Source organism: Phyllostomus hastatus, unplaced genomic scaffold (genome assembly GCF_019186645.2).
Source record: "Phyllostomus hastatus isolate PE091 unplaced genomic scaffold, TTU_PhHast_1.1 phas_scaffold_1066, whole genome shotgun sequence".
NCBI classification, from domain to species: domain Eukaryota; kingdom Metazoa; phylum Chordata; class Mammalia; order Chiroptera; family Phyllostomidae; genus Phyllostomus; species Phyllostomus hastatus.
This window is the reverse complement of record NW_025334004.1, coordinates 25,336,953-25,362,193: the sequence shown is the minus strand read 5'-3', so window position 1 is coordinate 25,362,193 and position 25,241 is coordinate 25,336,953. Positions and strand designations below refer to the sequence as shown.

Sequence of the window (25,241 nt, the reverse complement as noted above, 5' to 3'; positions counted from 1 at the left end):
AACAAAGTAAATATGTCTAAGATATCCCAGAAAAGCCAGGTTTTCTAATTTGTACTTCTTTTCTTAATATAAAAGTAGCAAAATAAGAAGTCATTGAGTTTGTTGTGAGTGAAGAAACTGTTAGCCGTATTTTCCACATAGGGGGCAGCAAAAAAGAAAGAGAGGAAGAATCCCAGCGAAGTGGACCACTTAGATGTTTTATCAAGTTATGGGTAAAAATGTCTCCTCTCTTCCGGGGCCAAACATTGATTGGGTTTGTCTGCTGGCCCCTGAGGGTTGCGTGCCCACCTACCTTGTCGTTGCACTTCAATGAGAGCCAATTGTTTCACTTTTGTAATGAAATTTAAGACCCTGATTGAAGGGGATTTCAGCTTCCCTGAAAATGTACTCTAAATTAATCTGCTCTCAAGGAATTATCTCTCTCTTATCAGCAAAATGGAAAGACTGTCCCCGCCTTTATAACTGATGGCTTCTATAGGTTATCCTTCAAAGGGGCAACTTTCAAAAATTTATTTGTGGGCTTTAAAAAAATTCAGTTGTCACAAATTTAAGTCTTGACTCTTTCCATTTGTTATTGGCCAAGTGTAGGATTGTATTTTGTGGTTGTTACTGCTTTTCTCTTTTTCTTCCTTGATTTGCCAACTGTATTTTTTGGTCCTGCTTAAGAAGTTGGAGGACTTTCATTATTTGAATATTTTTTTAAAATGCTAGTCGCAGGCACAGATGAGAATTATTTCCTGAGAAATTGTGATTTTTTAGGGGAGTAAATTCTTAGGATTTTTTTAGAGAATAATTTTAGACCAATTTCTCAATATTGATTTGATTTCACTGCATCTCTTTCACCTGTGGCAATCATATAAAATCATCATCGGAGCCCTGTGCACTTCCAAAATTATTTAAGGTGGCTCTTGTGGATGAATCTCTCACCAATCTAATGTGTTAGATTAAATTTCTGTACGCCTTTTGGAAAAACACACAGAATTGTATTGTGTGTTAACAAGGGATAACGAATCCTGTTTTCAGTTACATAATACAATACAATTATTATATTTTGCGATCGTGCATTCAGCACCGTAGGCGGAGTTACGGAAATAAAAGTAGTACCGACCAAAATCAGTTTCTCAGAAAAATAAATGATGTTTCCACTAATACTGGAGAGAGAGACTCAGTCAGGATGGAAGACTGAAATGTTATTTCTAACACGGACATAATTTTGACGTGTTATTAAAGCTGCCTGTCTTTGGCCCGGCAGCGGTCCGCAGACCGTGTTTTCAGTGCTGCGGTCTGGAGACAGGGAGGAAAAGGGAGGCGTAGGGGACCCGAACACAGTAGCCCTCAGACAGACACAGTTAACGCGCAGGCGTGGGCAGAAGTAGGCTTACGGCTGTGAGTACGTGAAGGGTGCTCTCGTGTTGTTATTTATTAATTGTTATACCTTCCATATGAACAACTGTAACCCTACTGTCCCCAGCCCTTGATAGGAGGATGATTTTGTGCGACGGCACCTTCCCTTGAAGTGAATAATTGAGGCCAAAGTGAAGTTGGCAGGGGACGGGCCTGGATGCTTGCCACGATCTCCGTTTCCTCTTGTGTGCGCGGAGACAGGGCGGAGGGAAGCCCCGTGAGCCGTCCAGGGCCCACCCCCTCCCGCTGCCCCGGTGGGAACTCACACACCTCCCTCCAGGGGCTTCTCTCGTCCACTGCTGCTGTTCGGCTGTCGTAAAAATTTGAATCGGCTTATGAACAACTGAGCAATCTTAAGATGTCCCTGAGCTATTCTAGGTGATCTTTCCCAAAGCCCTTGGCCAAATAGTTGCACTCTTAGTCTTACAGTCTTTACGGGGATTTGAAAATAGAGAAGATTGCGAACCATACTCACGGGGCAGGGCGTTTCACAGAGAAGAGATGTCTCAGTTAACCTTAGATATCCATACTTTCTAAAGAATTTTTCTGCCTCTAAAATTTTAAACGAAGAGTTCCTGTTTGAGAGACCTGGTACCAAACTTCCTTCTGATGTAAAATCATTCCCTGCTAACACTTGCTGGAATTTTTATTAACTCGTAGCCCTGACCTGAGCTTTGGTCCCTGATCATGGGTGCTTTCTTTTCTTCACAGCCGGGCTGACCGAATGTGCGGGAACAATCAAGTTCCCATGCTGACGTTAAAAACACAAAATCCAAGACTGTCTTTTGTTGGGTGAGGATCAAAAGCTGTTCTTTGTGTAGTGAGCACAAAAACATAACTTTTGTTAATATATGGTGTTTGAAATAAGTAAAATGTATATTTATCAATGTGTAAGCTTTAGAATGAATAGTGTCTTATATATCATTTATTGCTTTTCTGAAAGTACAGCCATTTTGAATTCTAACTAAGACCACTGCAAGAAAAATATTATCTGTTTAATCAACATTATTTTCTGTATATGTCTCCTAAATCTATTATTGAAAAATTAGTTGTCTTTTTTTTTTGAGACAATTATAAATCTGCAAAAGCAGGAAATGCGAGCAAAAAGAATTCAAAATTATAAGATCTCTTTGAATTTATATTTGTAGCAGACTTTATCTTCAAGTATTATTTGTTATATGAGAACAAAAGGAATCACCGTGCGTGTTCTTTTTTTTTTTTTAAACTAAGAAGAACTGTTTTTACCTTCCCCTGTGTATGTGGTCTAGGTTGGACTCTTAACTCACTAGGGGCGTGCCTTGAACTTTTCACACTTCCTCTTCAAGCTTTAATGCTAAGAGAAAAGCACTCCCCTACTTGGCACAAGACGAGACGCTGGCTAGTGGCTCAGACGGAGCGTCACACACACTTCCGTGCCCTCTGGGGTTTAGGCTCCGGTGCCACCTCAGGGTCAGGCAGACGATTACTGTGTCCATGACTCGCCTCGCTCTCTAAATTTAGGCTTTAGGACTGTATGCCTCATGCCATCCTTTCTCATCTATTTTTGACAAAACATGTAGGTAAATTTTCAGGGTTTTTTTTAATGGTAGGATCAGTCATGCATGCATTGGTTCCTAAAGTGCATCTCTTTCAGCTGGATATTTTAAAATCAGCTGTAACTCCGGGAGGGTATGATTGGAGGAAAGGGGTTGTGATCCTGTATCAAACAGACAGGAAGAACAGCATGGGGAGATGCCTCCAGCTACGTAGTGCTATCTGACTTTAGGAAGAACGGAAACTTTGCAGCATGTAACTCCAAGAAGACTGCAAGGGACAAAAAAAGTAGAACCAGGCTCTTCACGGGGAGGGGAGTGAGGTCCAGGCTTGTACAGCTGCCGGCACGTCTGACTTTGTCGTACGAGCTGCAGCTGAAACAGTCTTTTAGAACGGTCCCGTGCATTCCACAGAGACACAAAATAGAAGATCCGTTTCTTCCCTTAGCCAGTGGTTCTGTATTAATTAAGGATTGGTAAAGCAAAGTTCAAATTCACACCATTTTCAAGCTGGAAAGTCAGGACACCTTATACATGGAATACAGATGTTTCAACAGGTACTCTTGTCCATCAGCCTAAAGATAACTTTTTATTTAAGTATAAACAATCTTAACATTTCCGTGTGTTACCTGTTGGTGGCTGAGACACATGTTGCTAACAAGTGTAAACACTTAGCAAATAAAGGGCTCACATGGAAATATCTGTGACTCTCACCCTGTAAGGAAATTCGTAACTCCGATTACGAAGAGCGTGAGCGCTTCTCCTTCCAAACGATCACGTGGTAGCACAGGTGTAACTCTCATCATGCTGCACACGTTTCATCAGGTAGCTGTGCACGGACGTAGGAATGATGCAGCATTTTAAAATACACTCCTTTAAACAGACACTCGACATCTTGACAAACCCTATTTAGTATGAAGTTTGAATAAATGTTAATTCAGGGGAGATTTCTACCTCGTGATGTCAGGTGGTTTAACATGTGCTGCAAAGATCCACGAGGACTAAGACCGTGATGCTCCGGTCTGTTGCCCCTGAACTTCGGAGCTCTGTCTAGACCTCTCGCCTCGTGTGCAAACAAACCGAAGGGGAAGATGCAAAAGCGAACCCCGTCCTGTGCCTGCCGTCAGACTGACGTCTGTTGCATCGACAGTGTGCTTGTTTGGCCTGTTTCTTCCTCTTCCAGCGTTCTCCCCCACCCCTCCAGAAATATGGTGAATGGCATTAACACCGTCCACTCAGGCTCTCGCTCGGGGAGTTCACGCGGAGGACAAGTGGCCTGGGCACCAGCGGCAGGCCACGCGACCCTCCCTGCCTCCCACTGCAGGCACCGCCCTCCCTGTGCCTCCCTGCTTCTTTACAAGGGGTTGGGGATTCCAGCCGAGGTGGTCCAGGCTTTTCCTCTCTTGGCTGCAGGAGCTTAACTCAATCTCTGTTACGTTGAATTGACTGCTTATCTAATAGGCAAAACTGTGGCCATATTCACCGCACATCCATTTGCCATTGTAGAAATCATTTTCATGGATGAGGAGACCAGTCGTACAGCCAGGCAGAACTCTGGGGGTCACTTAATTCCACACCCTCATTTTACAAACCAAAAATAAAGACCTCATATAAGCTATAGAAGCACAGACTTCACCTCCCCTTCCCATGGAGACCAATAAAATAAAATAACATAAAAAACTACAGTTGCTTGTGAAAGGCTGCCAACATAATTCTTCATATCCAGGACTCAATTTAATGGGTTTAAATGTAAGGAATTTCAGAAATTCCCTTTATTATGGGGGTAGGTAAAGGAAAAGTACCTTTTATTACATGTAGCATATTTTGGTGTAACACATGTAATCATCTTAATTGAATATCCATATATTCTGGCAGTATTACAACATTTAAAAATCTAAAATCTAAAATGCCTAAATCCCAAGAGAAAACCTTCTGCATCCACTTACAAGTCACGACATTTGCACCATGGCTTTCCACAGGGTTTCGGTGTGAAAAGTTCTACGGCTTTCTTCAGATTTATCGTTTTAAACAGCTCTTTATACCCGAATGCTCTGTATTCTCTCTTGTTTGTCAACCGAGCAGACAGATGTCTTTGCCTTTAAGAAAGGACCGTGAGAAGCACGTCTACCGCTTCCCCCGTCAGCTACAGAAAAGATCCGTGGCTCGTGCTGCTGGAAGGTGACTCACCTGAAGCTTAGTTCCCAAATTAGCAACCTGGCAGCAGCTCACTGAGCAAGTGGTGCTTCCCACCAATTACACTGAACACGTCTCTCTCTCCTTCAGACACAGACTCAGGCTTTCACCTGTCAGAGGAAAACGAAACCATCGCCAACAGCTGTTTATTTTGCTGGCAGGTTCATGCCTACAACAAAAGTGATTTTTTTTTTCCCTCTGGCGAATTACACCCTCCCATTGGCTTGGCGGCGACTAATCAAGTATTTACGAAAACTGCTTAAGAGTGCGGTCCCCGCTCCCGCAGTGTGCCGCGGCTGCCGCCCAGTGGCGGGTCTGCAGAAGCAGCAGCTCTTCCACAGGGAGAGCGTCACCCCTCCCCTAAACCACGGCCCCTGCCACCTCCTCCACAAAGACACTGTCTTCTCCTGTGACAGGAGCGAAGGCGTCCCCTAAATCGCCCTTGACCCGTGGGGGCGTCCCTCTGGATTGATGGCTCCCCAGGAAAGAATGGCATGGGTGATCAGGAGAATAACGTCTTTCCCCGCACTGTCTCATTTTAGGGCTGAGGGAGTTTTTGGTGTGGTTGGTTTTCCCCAGCCTCACACAAAATCATACTGTGCTACAGGAAGGGAAACTCTCAAAAATGCACCCATCACGCCCAAAACATACACGTCTGAGCACACGAGTACTGGGGGACATGTGCAGAGACTGTCCCCTTGAGCAGCCTCGTTCTTGAACTGGGCTAAGAGCTTTTCAATTGCTGTGACATTTTCAGCCGGGGAAGTAGTCATCGTCGCAGGGCAATGTTTTACAGGCAATTACTTTATATGATCAATGGAGCAATTCCCCTTCCAAAAAGGAACGTTCTCCTGAGCAACCTCATTCTTGAACTGGGCTAAGAGCTTTTCCGTTGCTGTGACATTTTCAGCCAGGGAAGTAGTCATCGTCGCAGGGCAATGTTTTACAGGCAATTACTTTATATGATCAATGGAGCAATTCCCCTTTCCAGAAAGGAACCAAAGCGATCAAGTTAAATCATTAAAGAGAGAAAGAGAGAGCGGGAGAAAGGATTCATCTCATTAGCAGGTGCTGGTGCGGCGGGCCCCACGGAGGCACACAATGTCACTGGCCCTTTAAGACAATGGCTGTGCTCCCTCCACTGCCGCCACCCCCTCCCCTGAAGCTGTTGACAGGTCTAAACCTCCCTAGCAGCCCATTGTGGCCGCAGTAGGAGGCACCTGCAGAAAATGTGCCAAAACCAGGCGGGGAGCAAGAGCTTTTCAATAAGCTCCGCAGCTGGAGAGGAGAGGCAACACTAAACAAGCAGGCATGGACCAAGCATGTGATGGGAAAAGGGGTCAAAGCCAGACACCTCCTATCGGCTTTCTGAGCACCGTGCGCTTCAATTTGCTGACATCTTCTAGCTGGCTTTTCTCTGTGTGCTTAATATGCGGAGGTATTTAGCTTAAAAGCACTAAATGCTCCATCATGATGAGCTGCCCTCTCTCTCTTCCCCATTTACTGTTATTAAAGACATTTTCCAGTACTTTTTTTTTTCCCCTCGCTTTCTGCCCCAAACTAAGATCGTTTTCTTCTCTCTCACGACGGGTTCCGGGCCGTGTCCAGCACAGGCCGCCCGCTCCACTGCGCCCCACTCATCTTGGACGCGGAGACAAGGACACCTGTCCAAATTCAGGGTGTGCGCTGCCTCCCGAGAGCCCACATCCTGAGTCCTCCTAGGGTGGGTCTGGAAGACACGTGGCTTTTCAACTCGGTAAACCTCGTGCCCCTACTGGGTGCCCACCCATGTTCTGAGGGCTTCCGGAAATCGGGAGATGGACAAGACCTGCTTCCCCCCACGCTGTGTGGGATCCGGCAGAGAAGAGAAGCTCAATAACTAGTATAATCGTGGGTTTTAGGAATTCGTTTGGCACCCCCACGCTTTCCTTTGTAGTATTCACAGTTCTTTTGGGAATGGGCAGGAGTGGAGGGGGCACGGGGGGGGGTGTCCACTGGTGGTGCGGTGGCCTTGCCCAGCGGGCACTGGGAGGCAAGAGGACGGAGCCCGGATTTCTGCTCCCCGAGAGAAACGATAGATTGAGAACCCATCTCAGCTTCTCAGTGTGGGCGTCTCCTAACCTTTACACGCTTTCCAGTTAACATGAGGCTTCTGGTTTTTTCTCACGTGAAGCAGTGAAGGCACTGATTATCTCATGAAAATACCTGAGACTCAGGGCAGACCGCCCTGCCCAGGGCCACATGGCAGGTCGGCAGGTGGTTAAGTACAAAGGCAGACCCTCGGGCCGCCCACCCGAACCTTTCTACCTCCTACCCCCCCCCCCGCCCCCCGCTGCCTCTCCAGCCGTAAACCGTAAACCGCAGGGGCGCAGGGCTGGAGAGCAGCGTGGAAACAGACAGACAAAGTGACATTTTCACAGTGACACTCTTTCCCCCTCCTACAGATGGAGAGTGTTGGCGTGTACGGATTCTGTGGGTGCACAGCAAAGAGCAAAATGAAGTGTGACTCCAGGGGGGAAGTGACCGCTGCAGGTAGGAAATGAACTCACTTGTGTATCCAGCCGGCGTCGGGAATGGTTACCGCTAAAACTAGGCAAGCCTTCCCAGAGGGACTGGGTGCCTGGAAAACGGGTACATGGAGACTTCAGCACACGCAAGACATTGGCTAAACAGCTGCAAAACATCAGCTTGTTCCGAATGCCAACAAGTGGGTGGAGGCGTGAGCAAAAGGGTATTTCAGAGGCACTGGAGTCAGGAGACGGAGTCATTTCCCACAGGTCCAAAGCCAGGGATGTTGCTGCCGTGGGGTAGGGGTGGGGGGGGTGCATGAAGGTGACCCGGCATGGGTGTGGCCTGCTGGGCTCGCCCTAACTCCCCCTGAGGCAGGAAGGGGTGGTCTCTCCGCTCCTCTGAGCTTGTTTGTGCTTTAACACGTCTTCCCGCTCCGACGGCTGGTCCTCTCCTCCCTTCCTCCTCCTCGGCGCCTCCCTCCGTTTCTGGAGACAACAAGCGGACTATTCATGTAAAAAGAGAAAGAGCGAGCAGGGAGGCGGGGGAGATACCACCGACAAACTCCATTGAAAGCCGCTGGCTGTTCATTTGCATTCACACTTTTAAAAAATGTTAACTAATGATGTTAAATGGTTTGCCAAAGGTCCTGTCAGGTCAGTTGTAGAAGTGTCATTTCTGCCTAATTAGGGCTCTTGTGGCTGCCCGGGGCCTCCCAGTGCAACTGGTGACAAGCCGAGGGCTGACAGCTTCAATTGGTGCCAATAGGAAGGTTGGACCAGTCATGTTTTCCAACTCAGCCAGGTGTTTGCTGAATGGGGGAGGGGCCTGGGGAGATCTGAGCGCCTCCAGGATCCTTTTTCTTGTGCTGCCTCCCCCCCACCCAAGTCCTTCCCCTTTGCCTGTCTTGTCTTGTGTCAAGGTCAAGAATGGGCTTTGCTAAATCAGCGATTTCGGTGACCTCTGGGAGGTCATTAGCAGTCCCCAGCCCAGACATTTCAAGTGGTCTCAGCCCCAGAGGCTAGATTTTTTTTCTCCCTAAAAATGAGAGAATAGGGAAAGAAAAGAACATTTTAGGAGAAAAAAAAACAATAGTAGGAAGAAAACAAAACAAAACAAAAGACCCAGAAAATTCTGCGTAGCTACCAAAGTGTTAAACTTCTGAAGATACTCATAACAAAATGTCTCGAGGAGAAAACAGCTAAAGCATCCTGATGAATGCCTTAAATATTTTAAAGAATGAAAGACAATGATGAAAACAAATCCCATAACATTCGATTGGCATTAGAGTACCTGTTACACAGTAGGTGCCCAATAAGTAATGTATTGTTTGGTTTGATTTTTTTGGAGAAAAGTTAATTGACTGAGAAACGGAGGGTGATTGTTAGAAATCCTGCTAATTTTCACGCTTGCTTTTGGTGTTTATGCAACGTGCTTTGAATTTCTCAGTTGCCCATAAAACACACGCTAAGCTTGAATACCCCGCGATGGGTTGCCGTGTTAGCTTACTCTTTATTTCTATTTTTTTCTACTTTTCTTTGTTTTCGTTTTTAACAACTTAAGCAGAACACCACTGGTGCTCAGCGGCCCCAGGCCGCAGCAATTCCCACACAGGCACCCCCATGGCGGTGACAGGACAGCTGTGTCCAGAATTCGGATTTGACACACTGGCAGGTCCTGTAGGGGTGATGGCACTGCCTTTGCTCCCAAGCCAAGCACGGACACGCGCGTGCATGCACACACTGAGTGTGTGGCCCAGTTAGATAAGGAATGACAAGGGTTAGCACACGGGCATCTGGGGCCACGCTGTGTTAAAAGGAAAAGGTGGTCTGAAGAAAGCAATGTTCGCTTTCCGACAAATCTGAGACCAGACCCAAGGATTACCGTTCTGCGAAGAGGGAGGGCGGTGCAGGCGATGGGCGTCTGAAACCAAGTTCTTCGCTTCATCGTCCTCACCCAGTGGCCCCTTTCCCACCTGCCACCTCTGGTTTCTCTAACACGGGACAGTGGAAACTGGGCCAGGGAAATAGACCTCTCACATTAATGGGAGTGGTTTGATCAAAGGAGGGGTGCGAAGGTTAAATTTGGAGGCAGCATATAAAAGCACACCTGGGACCGCCCCTATCAGGTGCCCAGGAGCGGAGGATCCCCTTCCTGCTGCCCCGAGTCCTTCGCGGGTGGAGGGCGCACGCGGTTCTGTGGTGCCATTTTTCACTACCCGGGACGTTGATGAACAAGAAGAATTAACAGAATCGGCCCGCAGGCTGACCTCGTGAATATGTGAACAGAGATGACCCTCCACGGAAGGGACCTCCTTTGTCATTTAATTTCCTCAAAGGATGCACTTTGCGATTTTGCCCCTCCCCTTCTGGCCACGGCACACGCTCCTTTTCTTCTTCTTCAGGGACCTTTTTTCCTTACGCTCAGACGGCTGTTGTCCTGAGACACATTGCGCTTCCACTTTTCCCTGCCTTGGCGCTGCCTCCCCCATCGGCCTCGTCTCCCAGTCCCGACCCACAGCGGGTGCCGTCTGTGTACCCTGAGGCTGGGTGACTGCTAGCTGGCTCTTCGGATTGCTAACAAGTGGCCACCGACAAGTCTCGGTCTGGTTAGGAAGATTAGTGTTTAAAAACCAATCTGGAAGAGATTAGTGGTAAAGAAAACCTTTGGCAGCAACTGAACCAGCGTCGAAAAAGAAGCCCATTAGTTGTTAAAACTCAAACGAACAGAAACGCTGGAAGACTTGTAAACAGGCAAGAACTGTGAATTGCGGTAAGTCTCCTGTTTGGTGGCATTGATCCACTCCGGTGTGAGTCAGCCGGACATGACCGAAACCTTTCTGAAAGACAGATCTGATCCTGTTTTCCCATCTTTCAGTGGCTTTCCAGTGGTCCTTTCAGATCCGGCGTCTCTTTGACCTTGTACCCCTACTCCAGTTGTGCTGTCTGCTGGCAGCTCTCCGGACTTGCCGAGGTGCTTCATACCTCAGGGCCCTTGAACGATCTCCTTTAATCCTTGGAATGCTCTTTCTCCCTGTGGCTCTCCTGACAAGCTCCTATGCATTAGCCACCTGCCCCCCAAAGTTCTCCCGACACCCCCCAGGTCAGGTCGATCTTTCTGTCTTTTGTGACCCCCCCTACAGAACCTCACATTCTGCCCAATGACGACAGTGATTGCAATAATAAACCTTCCTTCCTACTGAGTGCCTTCTGTGTGCCAGTGAGGGTGAGAGCACTCTCACTGGTTGTGACATCCAACCCTCGCCACCCTGGGAAGAGGGCGCCATTGTAGACACCCCGTTACCAATGAGGGTCCTGGGGCCCAGCTTGCGTGTTTAAGGTCAAACAGCTTGAGAGCAGTGGAGGGCGACCTGAGAGCAGCCAGCATGGCTCGAGTGTGCATCCTAACCACCGTCCAGCTCTGCTGCCTTCCAGACATCCATATAATAAAATAATAAGAATGATACATCTGCCTGCACAGGTAGCTCAGTTGGTTAGAGCGTCATCCTGATGTGCCAAGGTTCCAGGTTCGATCCCCAGTCAGGGCACATACAAGAATCAACCAGTGAGTGCATCAATAAGTGGAACAACAAATTGATATTTTTCTTTCCTTCATGCTCTCTCTCTGAAATCAATCAATAAAGTTAAAAAAATTAAGAATGACATATCTGCAAACAGGACTGAAAGGGAAGTAGGGCAAAGTCAAGGGCAAGGGGAGTTCACGAATGCATATGTGAGGTCTAGTGAATGTTAGATGAGCCCCAGCTATGTCTGTCAGCCTTCGGGGAGCAGGAGGAAGGTGGGCGGTCCCTGCCAGCAGGCAGAGGAGAAGGGCGCTGCGGGAGGCAGCCCCAGCTCGGCCTCCACTGTCTTGGAGGGACTCGGAGAGGCCTTGGGAGGACTGGCGGGGCTTCCCAGGAACCTGCTTGCGTGAGGGAGCCAGTCTCTTCCCAGGAAATGCTCGGATACTCCAGAATGAAGCTTTCCTGGGAGGAGAAGGTAATCTCGAGTCCTTCATGATGTCCTGCCACTCGGTCTGCCCCTCTGTGGGAGCGTGAGCAAGCAAAGACCAAAGCTCCTAGCTCCCACACTGGCCTCCCGACTCTGAGAGTGTGGTGGGAGCTGGGCCAGCTCCCCGGGGGTTGACTTGGGCACTGAGTAGCTTCAGGAATGTGACAACAGCAGCAGCAGCAGCAGCAGAAGGGGTGAGCCCAGTGCTGGCAGTGTTGGTGGCACTTGCACTACGGCAGTACCTGTACCTGCGGGAGGTGGCTCTACACCTTCAAGCAGACACAGCAGCATCCCAGTGGCTGCAGGAACTAGTCGGCCTTAGCAAGCTTCAGAGGCAGGTGGCTGGAAGTGACCCGGAATGGGCTCTGCCCGCGGTGGTGAAGGCCCTGTGACTGGCTGTGTGCTGGCTGAAGCCTGGGCCACAGGGGCCAGCGGAGAGGCTCCCCTTGGGGAAATTTCTCCCAGGAGCTGGTGGGAGTTGGAGCTGAAGTCATGTTCTCTATGTTATTAAAATGCCCCCATTTTTGTGCCTTGGCATAGAGGGACCTGTGAAGAGATGAGTGACATAAGATTTAGAGTCTTTGTAAGAGAAGAACCAACCAGCCAGTTAAGAGAAGCTCAGTTTTTTCTAGAGTGGGCAGCTGAGCACTCATTCATTCATTCATTCGTTCGTTCAGTTGTTCATTCAACAAACATCAGTGGAACCTTTGCTGAAGTCTGAAGTCAGATTACTAGCATCGGAACCTGGTGCTGTCATTTTATAGGCTATGATCTTGAGAGAGTTACGTGATTTCTCTAGCCTGCAGTTTCCTGGGCTGTAATATAAAACGTGACTGATATTAAGTATCCCCCTCATTGAGTTTTGGGAGAATCAAACGCCCATGACGTGTTTGGCACAGTGTCCGGCACAAACGAAGCATCCAGCCGATGTGAGCTGTGATTAAACGTTAGCCCGTGTACGCACAGTCACGTGACCCCACACAAGTTAAAGTAGTGTCCATCCACACGGTGGATGTGTCACAGCCGCTGTCCACAAGGGTGTCCTGTGTTAACTGCGCCTGTCACACTTGGTGGAGAGATTCCGGGTGTTTCCGTTTACTTTTCCTACCTGCCTTTCAGGGTTTTTCCAGAGCACGTGAACCGTGGATGAGATCCTAAAACGGGAACGACATCCCACCCGACCCTCTCTGTGGCGCTTGCTTCTGGGCCACGACGCCCCCGTGCCCCGTGATCTCGGACAGCTCAGGCAGCTCGTTGCGTCTGTTGGCACTTCCGATTCTCAGAGAGTTCTCACTTGCACTGTCAGCTTGTCGTTTCTAGCAGTTACGGTTCATTCGTCTACTGAGGCAGCCAGTCGTGACTGCGCGCCCCCTGTGTGCCAGGCAGCGTGGTGAGTTCTGAGACAATGTGAACGGGAGCCGCCGGAGCTAGCAAGGTAGCCAGGGCCTCAGACCGTAGCCCTGGCAGATCACTAGGCGTGGTGGAACACGGTGAAATCTTAAACGGAATTGTTATCTGTAGACATGAGGAGGCTACACCGCCCCCGCCCCCACCCCCCAGTGGATTTCCTCTGCCGGAGCCATGGAAGCCGTGAACAGAAGACCAGCCTGTCTCTGAACTTGACAGCGTCAGGAGAGGCTCGGCCACGATTACTGCAGGTGGCTGTGTTCGGGTTAGTGCTCGGTGCCTCCTTTCCTGTTGTCTCTGTAACGCTATTGTTTCAAGCACGCCAGTCGACTTTGTAGCCAGGGTTCATTCACTGCAGACAAAGCCCCTGTTAGAAAAACTGAGATCTCAGAAGCTTCTAGAGAGACGGGGAAAATCACAAGCCACTGGCGGTGGATGTTTCAATTCCAGATCCTTAGGCAAAAAAAAAAAAAGCAGATGGGGTTTCTCCCTCTACTAATTAAAAAAAAATTAAATATGAAAGGAACAAGTCTGGATGGGGGATGAGGGAATGGCCTCCCGTGATCATTCCTGCCTGACTCTGGAATGCAGTCGCGTTATCTGTGCAGATGATTCCAGCAAACTGTGGATTTCGTTTTCAACATGCAGTGGTGCAGCTGATGTGTGTGAGGGGGGAGAGATATTAAACATGGGTGTCAGGACTTGAATTGCTGAAACAGTGTTTCAATTCTGCTTTCGTTAGGTGACTGTATTCCCTGCCCCTGTCCACCCCCCCACCCAACCCCTCCAGTCCAGTTTGGGAATTGTTTTAAAACCGTCCAAGGCCTGATTTTCCCATCAGAAAAATAAACTCAGTCGCAAGAAAATAGTGAGCAAAGAGGTCGTTGGAAGCAATTTGTAACCTTCGGCATCAACAAGAGTCTTTTAGTCTGTGCACCCAAAACTCGATGACTCGAGGACCTTAAACTTGGCGTTTCTTATCGGAAAGACTTGTATCACTGAAAAGAAGGAGCACCCCTGTTGACTGGGAGTGGCAGATTTTCCGGGAGCCCGCAGCCACGCGGGTCACTTGAACCCGACTTCAGAGCTGTCTCCTGTGAGCAAGACGGCACCTTCTGCGCTCGCTCCTCCAGGGAAGTGACCTGGGCGCTGTGAGGTTGGGGGTTGGTGCTGCTGAACACTCCGGCGCCTCTGAGGAAAGGTTGAGAGTACATGGTTCCAGCTATCATTCGGAACACCGTTTGGCCTGGCACGCGGCCAGAGTTCTCTGCTCTGTGTGTGTGTGGGGGGGGGGGGGCGGGGGCTGCCGGGGACTGGGCCCAGCACCCCTGCTCCTCCTTGGAGGTGCTGGCTGAACAGGGAGGACGGGGGTCCCGGGGATTTGTACAGTGGGTTGTTCTGCTGTTGGGGCCCCGGGGGTACAAATGTTTCAGGAGAAATGGATGCTGGGAGCTGGAGGGGCTTCCGGGGATCACCCAGGGAGGGTGAAGCGAGGGTGTTGAGCCCGAGGGCCGTGCAGTTGAGTCCCGATGTGCCGCTCCCTCCCTCTGTGACCGGCACGTAAGTCACTCAACCTCCCGGAGCCTCTCCTTCCTCTTCCATGAAATGAAGACCTAGTACACACCCAAGGGGATATTTAAGAGGCGTGACTGAGAGGACACTCGTGAAGAGCTCAGCGCGATGTCTGGCACACAGTAAATGCTCAGGAAACGTTCGTGGATGCAAGTAGCCCAACTACTACTCCATGTTGGGGCGTGGAAGTGGGGAGTCAGAGCAGAAACACGACTCCCACAGAGACAGCAGCCTTGTCCGGCAGATGCACTGCTTCGGCGGAGGACAGTCCTTCCCATGAGAAGCTTCCCGGGTTTGCGCATCGTGCCCAGGAGCTGGGGAGCAGGAGGCAGAGCCTGCTGCAGGGCTGGAGCTGGTGACTCGCAGCTCCGGGTGAGCGTCCGGGGTGAGCAGCCTAAAGGAAAGCGGCGGACTCCTGACTGCGCCCACGATCCCTTGGACAGTCCACTCAGCGTGTGCACAACGGGGCACTCAGCCTCCCAGTTCCTGCCCGGGGCTTTCGTTTGGTTTGCTCGTTTGTTTTCCTTTCGCAGTTTGGATCCGAAGCGGAAGTCCACCACTCCGGCCAGACTTACAGGGGACCCAGAGCTGGGAGAGGAGGACTGATGCCCAGGAACCTCAGAAGTCTGAAGGGAGGTGATGCTGCCCTTTGAGCAGTGGGACGGGGGTACGTTCAAAGCCCTGCACTTGGCTTCCGAAGTCAACTGCAAGAACAGCTGCGTAATTGCAAGAGCAGGGGACCATGGAAAAGAATGTAGGGTTTGTCCCAGCTTATTGAAGAGGCAGGACTCTCCCTTCTGGCAGGTTTTAGGAAATTTAGTCTCCTCCCTCTATACCATAGACTATATTCTCAAAAAGCAAATTTATAACCTAATCACCTTTTCTTAATAAAGAATAGGAGGGTGCTTGGATTGTAACAGGAAGCCAAAAGTGGTAGTAGATAGGATACCAATTTACCAGTGTTTTATGGTATTCCCAAATGGCCCTATCTGGTGGCAGCCCGGCCAGTCCCAGAAGTGTCCTTCTCCTCGTGGCACCAACCAGCCACCCCGACACCTGGTCTGGCTCTTCTGCTGGGACATAGCTAGATGAGGGGTCATCAGGGTGGGGGCGGTGTCTCTGCCAGCAGAGAAGCTCCAGTTTTTACAAGTTAGCAAAAATTTTTAAACCCCTTATTGGCTGAGTTCAGTACAAAGCCAAGTGTGGAGGGAGGAGTTTATCTTCATCTGCAGGTGGATATAGATAGCCAATGTGGCCTTCCCCTTGTGGGATGTGCCACAAGTGACGCGAGGACGTGGGAAGTGCAGGGGGTTAGGGCTCCGCGCCAGGTGGATGAAAGGGAGGGTCCCCTGTGTAAACTCCCGCCCACAGGTGGCCTCCTTCAGTTTCGGGATCTCCGCTTACTGGTACGTGTTCGATCTTTTCATATGTGACCAGCTGTCTCCTTTCTGTTTTTTCCCCCCAATATTTTCCCCCTCTGTGCCTCTATCTGAGTATTTCTATTGACATGTCTTCAGATTCATGGATCCTCTCTTCTGCTAGGTCTAATCTGTCATTAAAACCATCTACTGACTTCTTAACTTTGGTTACTATGTATTTCATTTCTACAATTTCCATTTAGCTTTTTAACAGTGGGTTTTAATTCTTTGGTGAAACGCTCCATCGTTTCCTCTGTGTTCTCGAACATCCCTATCGTAGTTATTTTAAAGTCCTTGTCTTCTCATTCCAGTGTCTAGATGACCCAAGGGTTTGCTTCCATGTCTTTTCTTGTGGTCACTTATTCTAATCATGGAACTGGTGTCTAGGAATTTTTAATTGAGTGTCAGACATTACGTGTCAACAAGTGAAGAAGCTCACGATGGGCCCCTTTCCTCTGTGGCAGGTACAGTGGGAACCGGTCACTGTCGTCCCGTCAGGGTCTTGGCTCTGTCTGCCTGTTGGTAGATCGGTCTGCTGGGTGCTCCCGACGGACCCAGGGTGCTCACTGGGCCCCATTTCTCTGCACGGCCTTGACTTCCATCTTGATTTTCTTAATGTTCCAAGACTGTTGGAAATTCCACACTGCTTTTCAGAAGCTTCCTGCTGTCCCACATAGCTTCAGAACTTGTCAAATATCTCAAGGGGGGAAATGGGAAGTGTGTTGGACTAACTTCTCTCTATCTCCTTGTCAGAGGAATCCCAGCCCCCACGACCCCTAAATTAATCGTCTCTCCCATGAGACTGCCTGAAGCTCTGCTTGTTTCCTTGCGGCTTTGCATCGGTCCACCGTCTGCATCCTTCGCCAGACCCTCAGCCACTTCCTTTGTGCCCAGAATCAGCAAAGTCCCTGCAGTAAGAAGCTGCAGCGAAATGTCAGCCCACCTCACCATCCAGTTCCCTCTTCTCTGAGATTTCCCCCCACCCAGCCCTGGTGGTCTCTGCAGCTGTCCACTGACATCATAGAGAGGGTTTTGTATTTAATCTCAGCCATCCTTTCAAGTCCCAGCGGGAGAGATGGCCTGCCCCAGCCGCTCCCTCATCCGTAGAAGCAGCACTGCCCTCCTGTTCCTGGTACTGCGGGACACAGTCAGTTTTCCTGGTGGCCACGTGGGTTCCATTCTCTTACTAAGACTATGGGCAGATACACAAAGTGCGCTTATGCCACAGGTGTAGGGCCTGAGGAAAGAGAGGCACCTTGCCCGTGAATGCAGCGACACACCTTCTCTCTCTCCCCCTGAGACTCTGGTTTTATACCAGAAGGCAGATGGCCAGGTTGGGAGGGAACAGCCCCACCGCGTTCTGGCCTGGCCACAGACGGGCGACTGCTGATCGATGGCACCACCAAGCAAGGGACCACAGAGTGGTTCCGTGAGTGGAAGGCGGGCCTCAGGAAGAGCTGCAGGAGCAGCTGCCCCTCACTGGATTCATACCGAACCCTTCTATGAGCTTTATGTCATGCGACATCACAACAAACCTGCACAGCATTATGCTCATTTTATACACGAGGAAACCGAGGCACAGAGGTCATGCCCCGTGGCAGAGCCAGATGTGGGTGCAAGCACGTTCATTCCAGAGCTGCCACGCTGCATCGTAACAGACATGTGGATGCTTATTCTGGACGGAGAGGAGAATGAGGGGCAGGGAGAGCGAGGCTGACCACTTCTTTAAACACCTAGAGGAGAAAGGAACCAGAGTGGGGCTCTATGTAAAGAAAGAGCAGTTAGAACTTTCCAGAACTGGACAAGCTACCTTCAGGTGTGAGGGAGGGCATGCGCTCCTCGGTCCTGGAGGACCCAGGCTGTGGCTGGACTAGGTGACTCGGGCCTGAGGCCTCTTCTGGCAGGCGGAGTAGGGATGCAGATAGCATGGAAAGCCCCGTGGCAGTGGCCCGAGGGCCAGGAGCGCCAGCCTGACTCGTGGGACCTGGGCGTGAGGCCCCTGAGGCCTGCATAGCCTCACCCTCTTCTCCTCTCTCTTGTCCGGCTTCAGCCACCATCTTCAGGTTCTAGCCCTGCCAGCGTTTCCGTGTCTGGCAGAGGCCACGGGCTTTCTTACTCCGAGGCCTCTGGCATAAGGTGGGGCCTCCGCCCTCTGTCGCTCACATGGCCAGTGCCTGTTTATCCTTTAGATCCAGCTCAAATGTCACCCCCTTCAGGAAGCCTTCCCTGACCATCTCATCCCAGTGGGCTTCTCCCCAATTCACCTCAGTCTTATACTCACGTTGCTTTAGCTCATGGCACCAACCACAATCTGCCTTGTTTTTTCTCCCTTGTTTTTTTGTTTGCAGAAAGTAAATTCCGTGGAGGCAGGGCCACATTTGTCTTTTTCATATGTATCCCTAATCCCTAGCACAGGGTGGAATACTTGTGGAACGAATAAGTGGATGACCTTGACCAAATTACCACGGGCCTCAGTTTTCTAATCCATTAAATGGGGAGCAGCAGCTATAGAGGGAATTGGATTCGTGCAGTGGTTCTCAAACTTGAGCACGCATCAGAATCGTCAGGGAGACTAATCAAAACACATTGCTGGCCTCACCCCCAGAGCGTCAGTGGGTCTGGGGTGCATTTATAACGCTGCTGCTGCTGCTGCTGCTGGTGAGGGGCCACGCTGTGAGAGCCAGTGGACTTGACCATCTGCAGGTGCCCTGAGGCACTCGTCTTGAATTCCTCCAAACGAAGTGACCGTGAAATGCTGTGCTTATAAGTGCAGTGTCTATACATGTAAGAGATGTCTTGAAACATAACGTCGCCTTCCAAAGTGACAGGGGAGGGGAGGTGGTGGAAGGAAAGGAAAGGAAGAAATCATTTTCTAAACCAGGAGGGATGGGCACCTACCAGCGGGGTTTGTAACGTTTCTCATGACAGAAGGGCCATTAAAGGGAAGTGCCGTGGACCAGGGCGAAGGGCTGAGCGGCGCCTGGGAACCACGCTTGAAAGCGCAGTGTTTGCTGCGGCCTCGAGGTTTCAAGGGCACGGCCCGCCAGCTCAGCATTTCATCTCCACCTCGGAGGGTAAAACTAGAGAATCACAATTAAGAAGGGAAGCGAGAGTCCAAACCAGGGGTGGGAAGAAGAAACTCCTCGTTTCTGACGCTGAAACACCTCGTGACTGGAGATGCTCCTTCGTGCGGCTGGAGGTTTGGTTTGTTAAGTGCCCGCTGCTCAGAGAGCACAGCTTTCCTGCCTGTGGTGTTGCTCTTCCGTTGGTTTCCACCTCTCTCCTGCACGCCAGCCTTCCTGTGCCCCTGCCCAGGAGCCCTCCGCAGTTAGACTCGAAGGTTCCTGCCATGGTGGCTTTCAGGCGGCTGCCCATTGTCTCTCTGGAGGTCGTCCTTTTCCCGTTTTTCTCCCAGTTCTGTTTATGCCCAAGGGGAAGTGTCAGGCAGGGCCAGGGTCTCTACCGCTCTTTCCCAATCCCCTTTCTGCAGGAGAGAGGGCCTCCAGAGCAGAGGCAGTGGCGGGGCCAGGCCTGGAGGGGCGCTAGAGAGCTGCTGCCTTTCAAGACTCCAGCACAGAGAATCCGTGAGCAAGACTCCTCCGGAATCGCAGCAGGGACCCATCTCTCCTGCCAGGCAGTCCCCTGCACTGCTGAAAGGTGTGCTATGCCCATGACCATGATTCTCGTGGTCACGGCTATCATCGTCGCTAACGTCAGTCCAGCACTTAGCATGCGCCAGGCAATGGGCTATTCCTGCTATTGGGCTCGTCCACTTAATCTACATCTTACCCTGGGAGCACAGGTGCCATTGTCATCCCAATTTTTGTCACACGGGAACTGGGATTTAGAAAGTTGACCAAACTCACGCTAGAAAGAGGCACACCTGGCTTTGAATCCAGGTGTGCCTGACCTCGGAGCCTTTGTCTTACCTAATGAGGATGCCAGGTGTGTTCCTCCACTTAAGAAGGGGGTAATGAGCCCTGGCTGGCGTAGCTCAGTGGATTGAGCGCGGGCTGCGAACCAAAGCACCGCAGGTTCGATTCCCAGTCAGGGCACATGCCTGGGTTGCAGGCCACGGCCCCCAGCAACCGCACATTGATGTTCCTCTCTCTCTCTCTTTCTCCCTCCCTTCCTTCTCTAAATATAAACAAATAAAATCTTTAAAAAGGGGGGCGGGTAATGGAACCCCATGAACAGGGAGCTGCAATCATGAACAGGCCCAGTGGTGATGTGTGCCGGTGTCTGCTCCCCCGCAACCAGCTAACGACCCCTCCTGACCCACCTCCCCCTCCCCACCAGCTGCTGGGTGGCCACCACTGGGCCCTCACCCTGTGCCGCTGCAGGGAAGTCCGAACGTGACACGTGAGAGACAGCGGAGGTGACCCGTGAGTACTTCACGGGAGAGTGGGCTGCGGAGTGTCAAGCACGCCTGGACTGGACAGGCCATCTGTCCTCCAAAGGGGGGACTCTCAAGCCACGATCAGAATTAAAAAGGATGGCAGAATAACCGTCATCTTGCCAAAATGACGCGTGAAACTGTTCCGCGGAGCAGGATGTCCACGGACGTCAGTCGTGTGAACTGTGGAAACAGGTTCTGGAAATAGACAGGTTCAGGGAAGTGCCATTGGGAGTCCCATTGGTCTCCTAGAGGCCACCGGCCTCGCCAGTGCCTCTCATGTGCTCCTGGGGGTCACTGGACTGTCCAGCATGGGAGTCAGCCTCATGCCGTGCTGCGTCCCCAAACACACACGTCAGACCTCCAAGGAATCACAGTTGTGTGGTTTTTACTGAAGGTTTTTCTGGGGGTGACCGACGGCAGAGGGAGTTACACTGCCTCGCTTCCCTCGGAATGTCCTAAAACTCAATTTCCCAGCCGCTCCCCTTCCCCAGCCCCACCCCCACCCCTCCCAGCGGCAGTGGACACCGCTCTGCCCGCCCTCCCCTCCCCTAGCCAGGCTGACCCTCTGCTCAGCTTCCGCCCTCACCAGCAAGACTGGAGGCTCCTCGGCCTAACTTTGAAAAACCTGTCGCTCCTTGTAGGCTGGGAGGACCTCAACTATTTCTCAAAGCTGCCCTCTCTTCCCACAGAAAAAGACACCGTCTTATCGCCTCGGAACCCACTTTAGGAGACTGGGAGACTACGTTAGGAAACTCTGTCCTCCCAGCAAGCACGCGGGTTGCAGCCGGGGGTGTAGGAAAGCCCGTAGACCAGCAGGAAGGGCCCACGTGCCCGCCCACAGTGGCGGGCTCCGTGGCCTTGCGGAGAGCTGCGTTGGGAGACCTCTCAGGACAAAGCCTAGACTCACCGTGAAGGAGTGTCATGACTGACTGGTGAGGTCTGTGTGGCAGCGACTGAGGAGGCACCAGCTGCCTGAGGACCACGGACCTGCCACCCTGGCCTTACAGCCGAGGAAAGAGCTGGAGATGAGGCACAAGGCCTGCAGTGGGACCCTCGCTCTGTTCCAGGCGAGCAGCGTACCAGTCGTAGATTCGGTCCACCACCCTGAGCTTCACTGCCCTCAGGGGCAAAGTGGCAAAGTCACAGCCACCCCTACATCACAGAGAAATGGCGAGGACCCACTGACCTACTAGGAGTAAAGGAGGGCATCGAAGAATCACTGCTTCAATGAACCATACTCTGGGCAGCATGCACAGGGCAAGCTCAGCTTAATTAACTTGAGGGTGATGCGATAAGCAGGGAGGTGCGGGCAGGGTTTTGGGTAGGACCAAGGGTAGGTAGGAACAGCAGGGCTGATACCGCCCTGTGCCTACCCAGGTGCGAGGAAAGAGCCGGCACTGAGACCCAGGAGCGGAGATTCCCTTGGGGAGGGCAGCCCTGAGAGGAGCTGTGACCCTACGGTCGAGGGTGGCAGCCAGAAATTCCGTATCTCGCCTCTGTCTCCTTCCTCTCCTCCTCCCTCCACTTCCTGCACCGAGCCCAGCCAGAAGCCAGAGTTGCCCACTGATGCGGTGTGTCCGGCCAGCCGCTAGTCTTAGCTGGGGCCGCTACGCCAAAGTGCCAGAAAACCGAGTGGCTTACCAGCAGTAGCAGAAACCTATTTCTTGGCCTTCTGGTGGCTGGAAGGCACAGGTCATCTCGGTCGAGGTCTGGGGAGCATCCTCTTCTGGGCTGCACACGGCCTGCTCCTCACTGCATCCTCACATGGCAGAGAAAGAGAGCTGTGGTCTCTGCTTCTCCTTCCAGTGCCCCGGAACCCATCACGGGTGCTCCACTCTCGCAACTCCTCCCACGGCGCACCCTCAAGCACCATCACACCAGGGGCTGGGGATTCAGTGTGGGGGCTTCCAGACACAAGCTTCCCATCTGTAACAGCTTCCCCGAGCAGGGAGCGAAGCAGGCAGTTGGCCACTGCATTTTGCCAGTTGTGTTGGTTTCTAGTGGCTGCTGTAACAAATACCCGTGTCTTGGGTGGCCTAATGCAACAGAAACTTATTCTCTCTCAGTTCTGGTGGCCAGAAGTTCAAAATCAAGGTGTGGGCAGGGCCACAGTTCCCTTGGGGTTCCAGGAGGAATTCTTCCTTGCCTCCCCCAGCTTCCTGTGGCTCCTGGGATGTCTTGGCTTCTGCCCACCACACTCCAGGCTCTGCCTGCCTCTTCGCATCCTCTTTTGTGTGTGTGTGTGTGTGTGTGTGTGTGTCTCCTAAAGGGTGTCTTCATAAAGACACTTGTCATTGGATTTCAGATCCACCTGGATAACCCAGGATGATCTCCTCATCTCAAGATCCTTAACTTCATTACACCTGCAAAGACCCTTCTCCCAAATGTGCTCCTGGTCCTAGTCCCAGGAATTTGATGTGAACATATCTTTTCGGGGGGAGGGGCTTCCACAGCTGACCTCTGTTCCTGGGGTGTGCTGATGGGTCAGAACTGTCCTCCCTGAAGGCCACCCTGAGCTCTGTGGGCTAGCACGCCTTTGCCTATCTGCTCTAACTCAATAATGGTCCTTAAGTTGGGGGCGGTGGGGGTGCACATGTTGCTTTGTTTGACAAAACAACTAACACTATGGCCTTTGGCAAATCATGTGTGTTTCATGAGCCCCCCAATTTATGTCTCTAAAATGATGCAGTGAGATTAGGCAATTCTACCTCTGGAATCCCTCCATGCTGTAACTAATGCCAGGACGAGGTAGGTGTCTCTCTAGCCATCCTGTGCCCACTGCTTCTGGCCCATGACACGCTTGCTGGCAAGTGGGGGTCAAGGTCAGAGCCACAGACATCTTCAAGCTCTCTAGGCTGTCCTGGGTTTTCCTCTGCTGCCTTCAGTAGATCACAAAGTGCCCCCTGGACCAGGATAATGGTCCGCGTGTCTCACTCAGGGCCCACCTGGGCACCCTCCCTGGCGGTCTGACGTGGCATTTAAGCTCAGGAGTCTTGGGTGAGCTCCGATTTCCAGCCAAGCGATTCTTGAATCTTTGCAGGCGGCAGAGAGTGACAGTGATACTGTGACACCTTTTCTGATTGTCTTTTAATTGAAAAGGCTAGACTCGACTATAGAAGCCTGCACGCTAGTTGAAGGGCTTGTTAAAACATGCATTAAATCTGAAAGATTGCAATGCTTTGCTGTGTAATTATGTAAACAGTCACATAAATGGGGCAGTTTGCAGTCAGCAGGAATGCCTTTTCAGCCACACGGTAGCAAACTGGCGTCGTTGATCAGCGACAGGTGAATTTATTTTTTCAAGGATGAACCCAAGTTGGTATCCCTCCCCCCTGCCCTGACATCAGCTCTGCCAGCCTTTTCATTTTCTCCCCTTGGGTACGTTCTCCTTGAAATCCGTGGTGATTTTAAACGATGTTTCTGTGTCCTCAGGTGTGTGTGAATTTCCCAACATGGTTCAGGCAAATAAAATGGGCCACGTCTCTGCAATGTTTCGATATCTCAGCGGCAGAAGCGATCCAGGCATGAAAAAAGGACTCCCCAACTGTAGTTTTAAAATAGGAGTAGAACTACCTGAACATTCCCTGCAGTTTTAATGAAAGTGTCCCTTAAATTTGCTGAGGATAAAGGAGTAATTTACCTCGAAACACGCTCTCCCAGCCTTCCCCAAAGAGCCTGCGATGCTCACCTATCTCGGTGGAGCTTGAAAGGAAATGAAACATCGATCAGAGCTGTCATTGAAACATAACTCCCTCTCGTCCATCACTTGCTCAGCCCTGGCCTCTCGGAGGGGAACAGGCGCGGCAATCACGGTTTCCTCCAGGCCCCAAGAAAATAGAAGGCACAAATGGTCTGGGAATTATGTGCTTCTCGTGGTTTTGAAGGGAAGCATTTACTGAGGGAGAAAATTGTTTTAATCTTATAACAACCAAGGAGGAGAGTTTGTAAAACACGCAACACCTACACACGCACTTGATTTCGTTGCGTAGGAACACACGGGAACATTTCTTACCACCAACGCATCTGATGCCTCCGCTGAGGGATCTTGCTGTGGCCTGGGTGGGATGGAGGTGGGGTGGGCGGCGTGGGGCACGGGAAGGGGAGGGGAGGCTTTGGGGTTGGTGGCACTGAGGCCACGCCGAATCAGCTGTGAATCCCAGGGACTCAGGGAGGGCGACTCCAGTGCGGGAGGAAGGCTCCCCAGCCTCCTCTGGAAACGCAGGACCTGCGGGACACCCCAAGCTTTGCTCTCTCAAGACCCAACCCCTCAAGCCATAGAGCAGAGGAGGACAGCGCCACCTTTGCCCGAGGCCCACACTTCACTTCCTGCACACCCAGCCTCAGGCCTCATTGCCCAAGGACGTCCCTGGCGGAACTCAGCACCGCGGGAAACTTAGGAGTTCAGCCTCCATAGTAGCCCAAATCCACGGACACACAAGCCAATAAATGCAAATCTTCGAGAAACCAGTCCTAGGAATGGCTAGGAGAAGAAAGCTAGAATAGTAAGTGGCCTAAAAGGAAAATGCATACTTTCCATGTCTGGAGAGAAGAGGGAATAATGCAGGGGAGGAGGGAGGGAGAAAAACCGGCCGCACTGGTGCCCAAGTGCAGAGGTGCCCTCTGTGCAGCCGGAGCACAGCACGGCAGCCGCGAGCCTGTGCCAGCCGCCGGGGAGAGGCCAAGGAACCCGAGGGAGAGACGTCTGCGTCGTGTTCAGTGTTCTCATGGGTGTGAGTCTTTCACCAGGGGGCCTGGAAATAGCTTACTTGTGTCCTTTTCGAAAGGGGCGGGGGAAGAG

The 25,241-nt window shown here is 51.2% G+C and overlaps 1 protein-coding gene across 1 annotated transcript in view; it reads left to right on the top strand.

The window, feature by feature from the left end:
• Positions 1-25,241, top strand: part of HSPA12A (heat shock protein family A (Hsp70) member 12A) — a 135,948-nt gene that overhangs the window by 6,509 nt on the left and 104,198 nt on the right. The window contains exon 2 of the mRNA XM_045854230.1: positions 7,574-7,661. Within this exon, the coding sequence (XP_045710186.1) occupies positions 7,574-7,661 (88 nt within the window). The remainder of the gene's footprint in view (positions 1-7,573; positions 7,662-25,241) is intronic.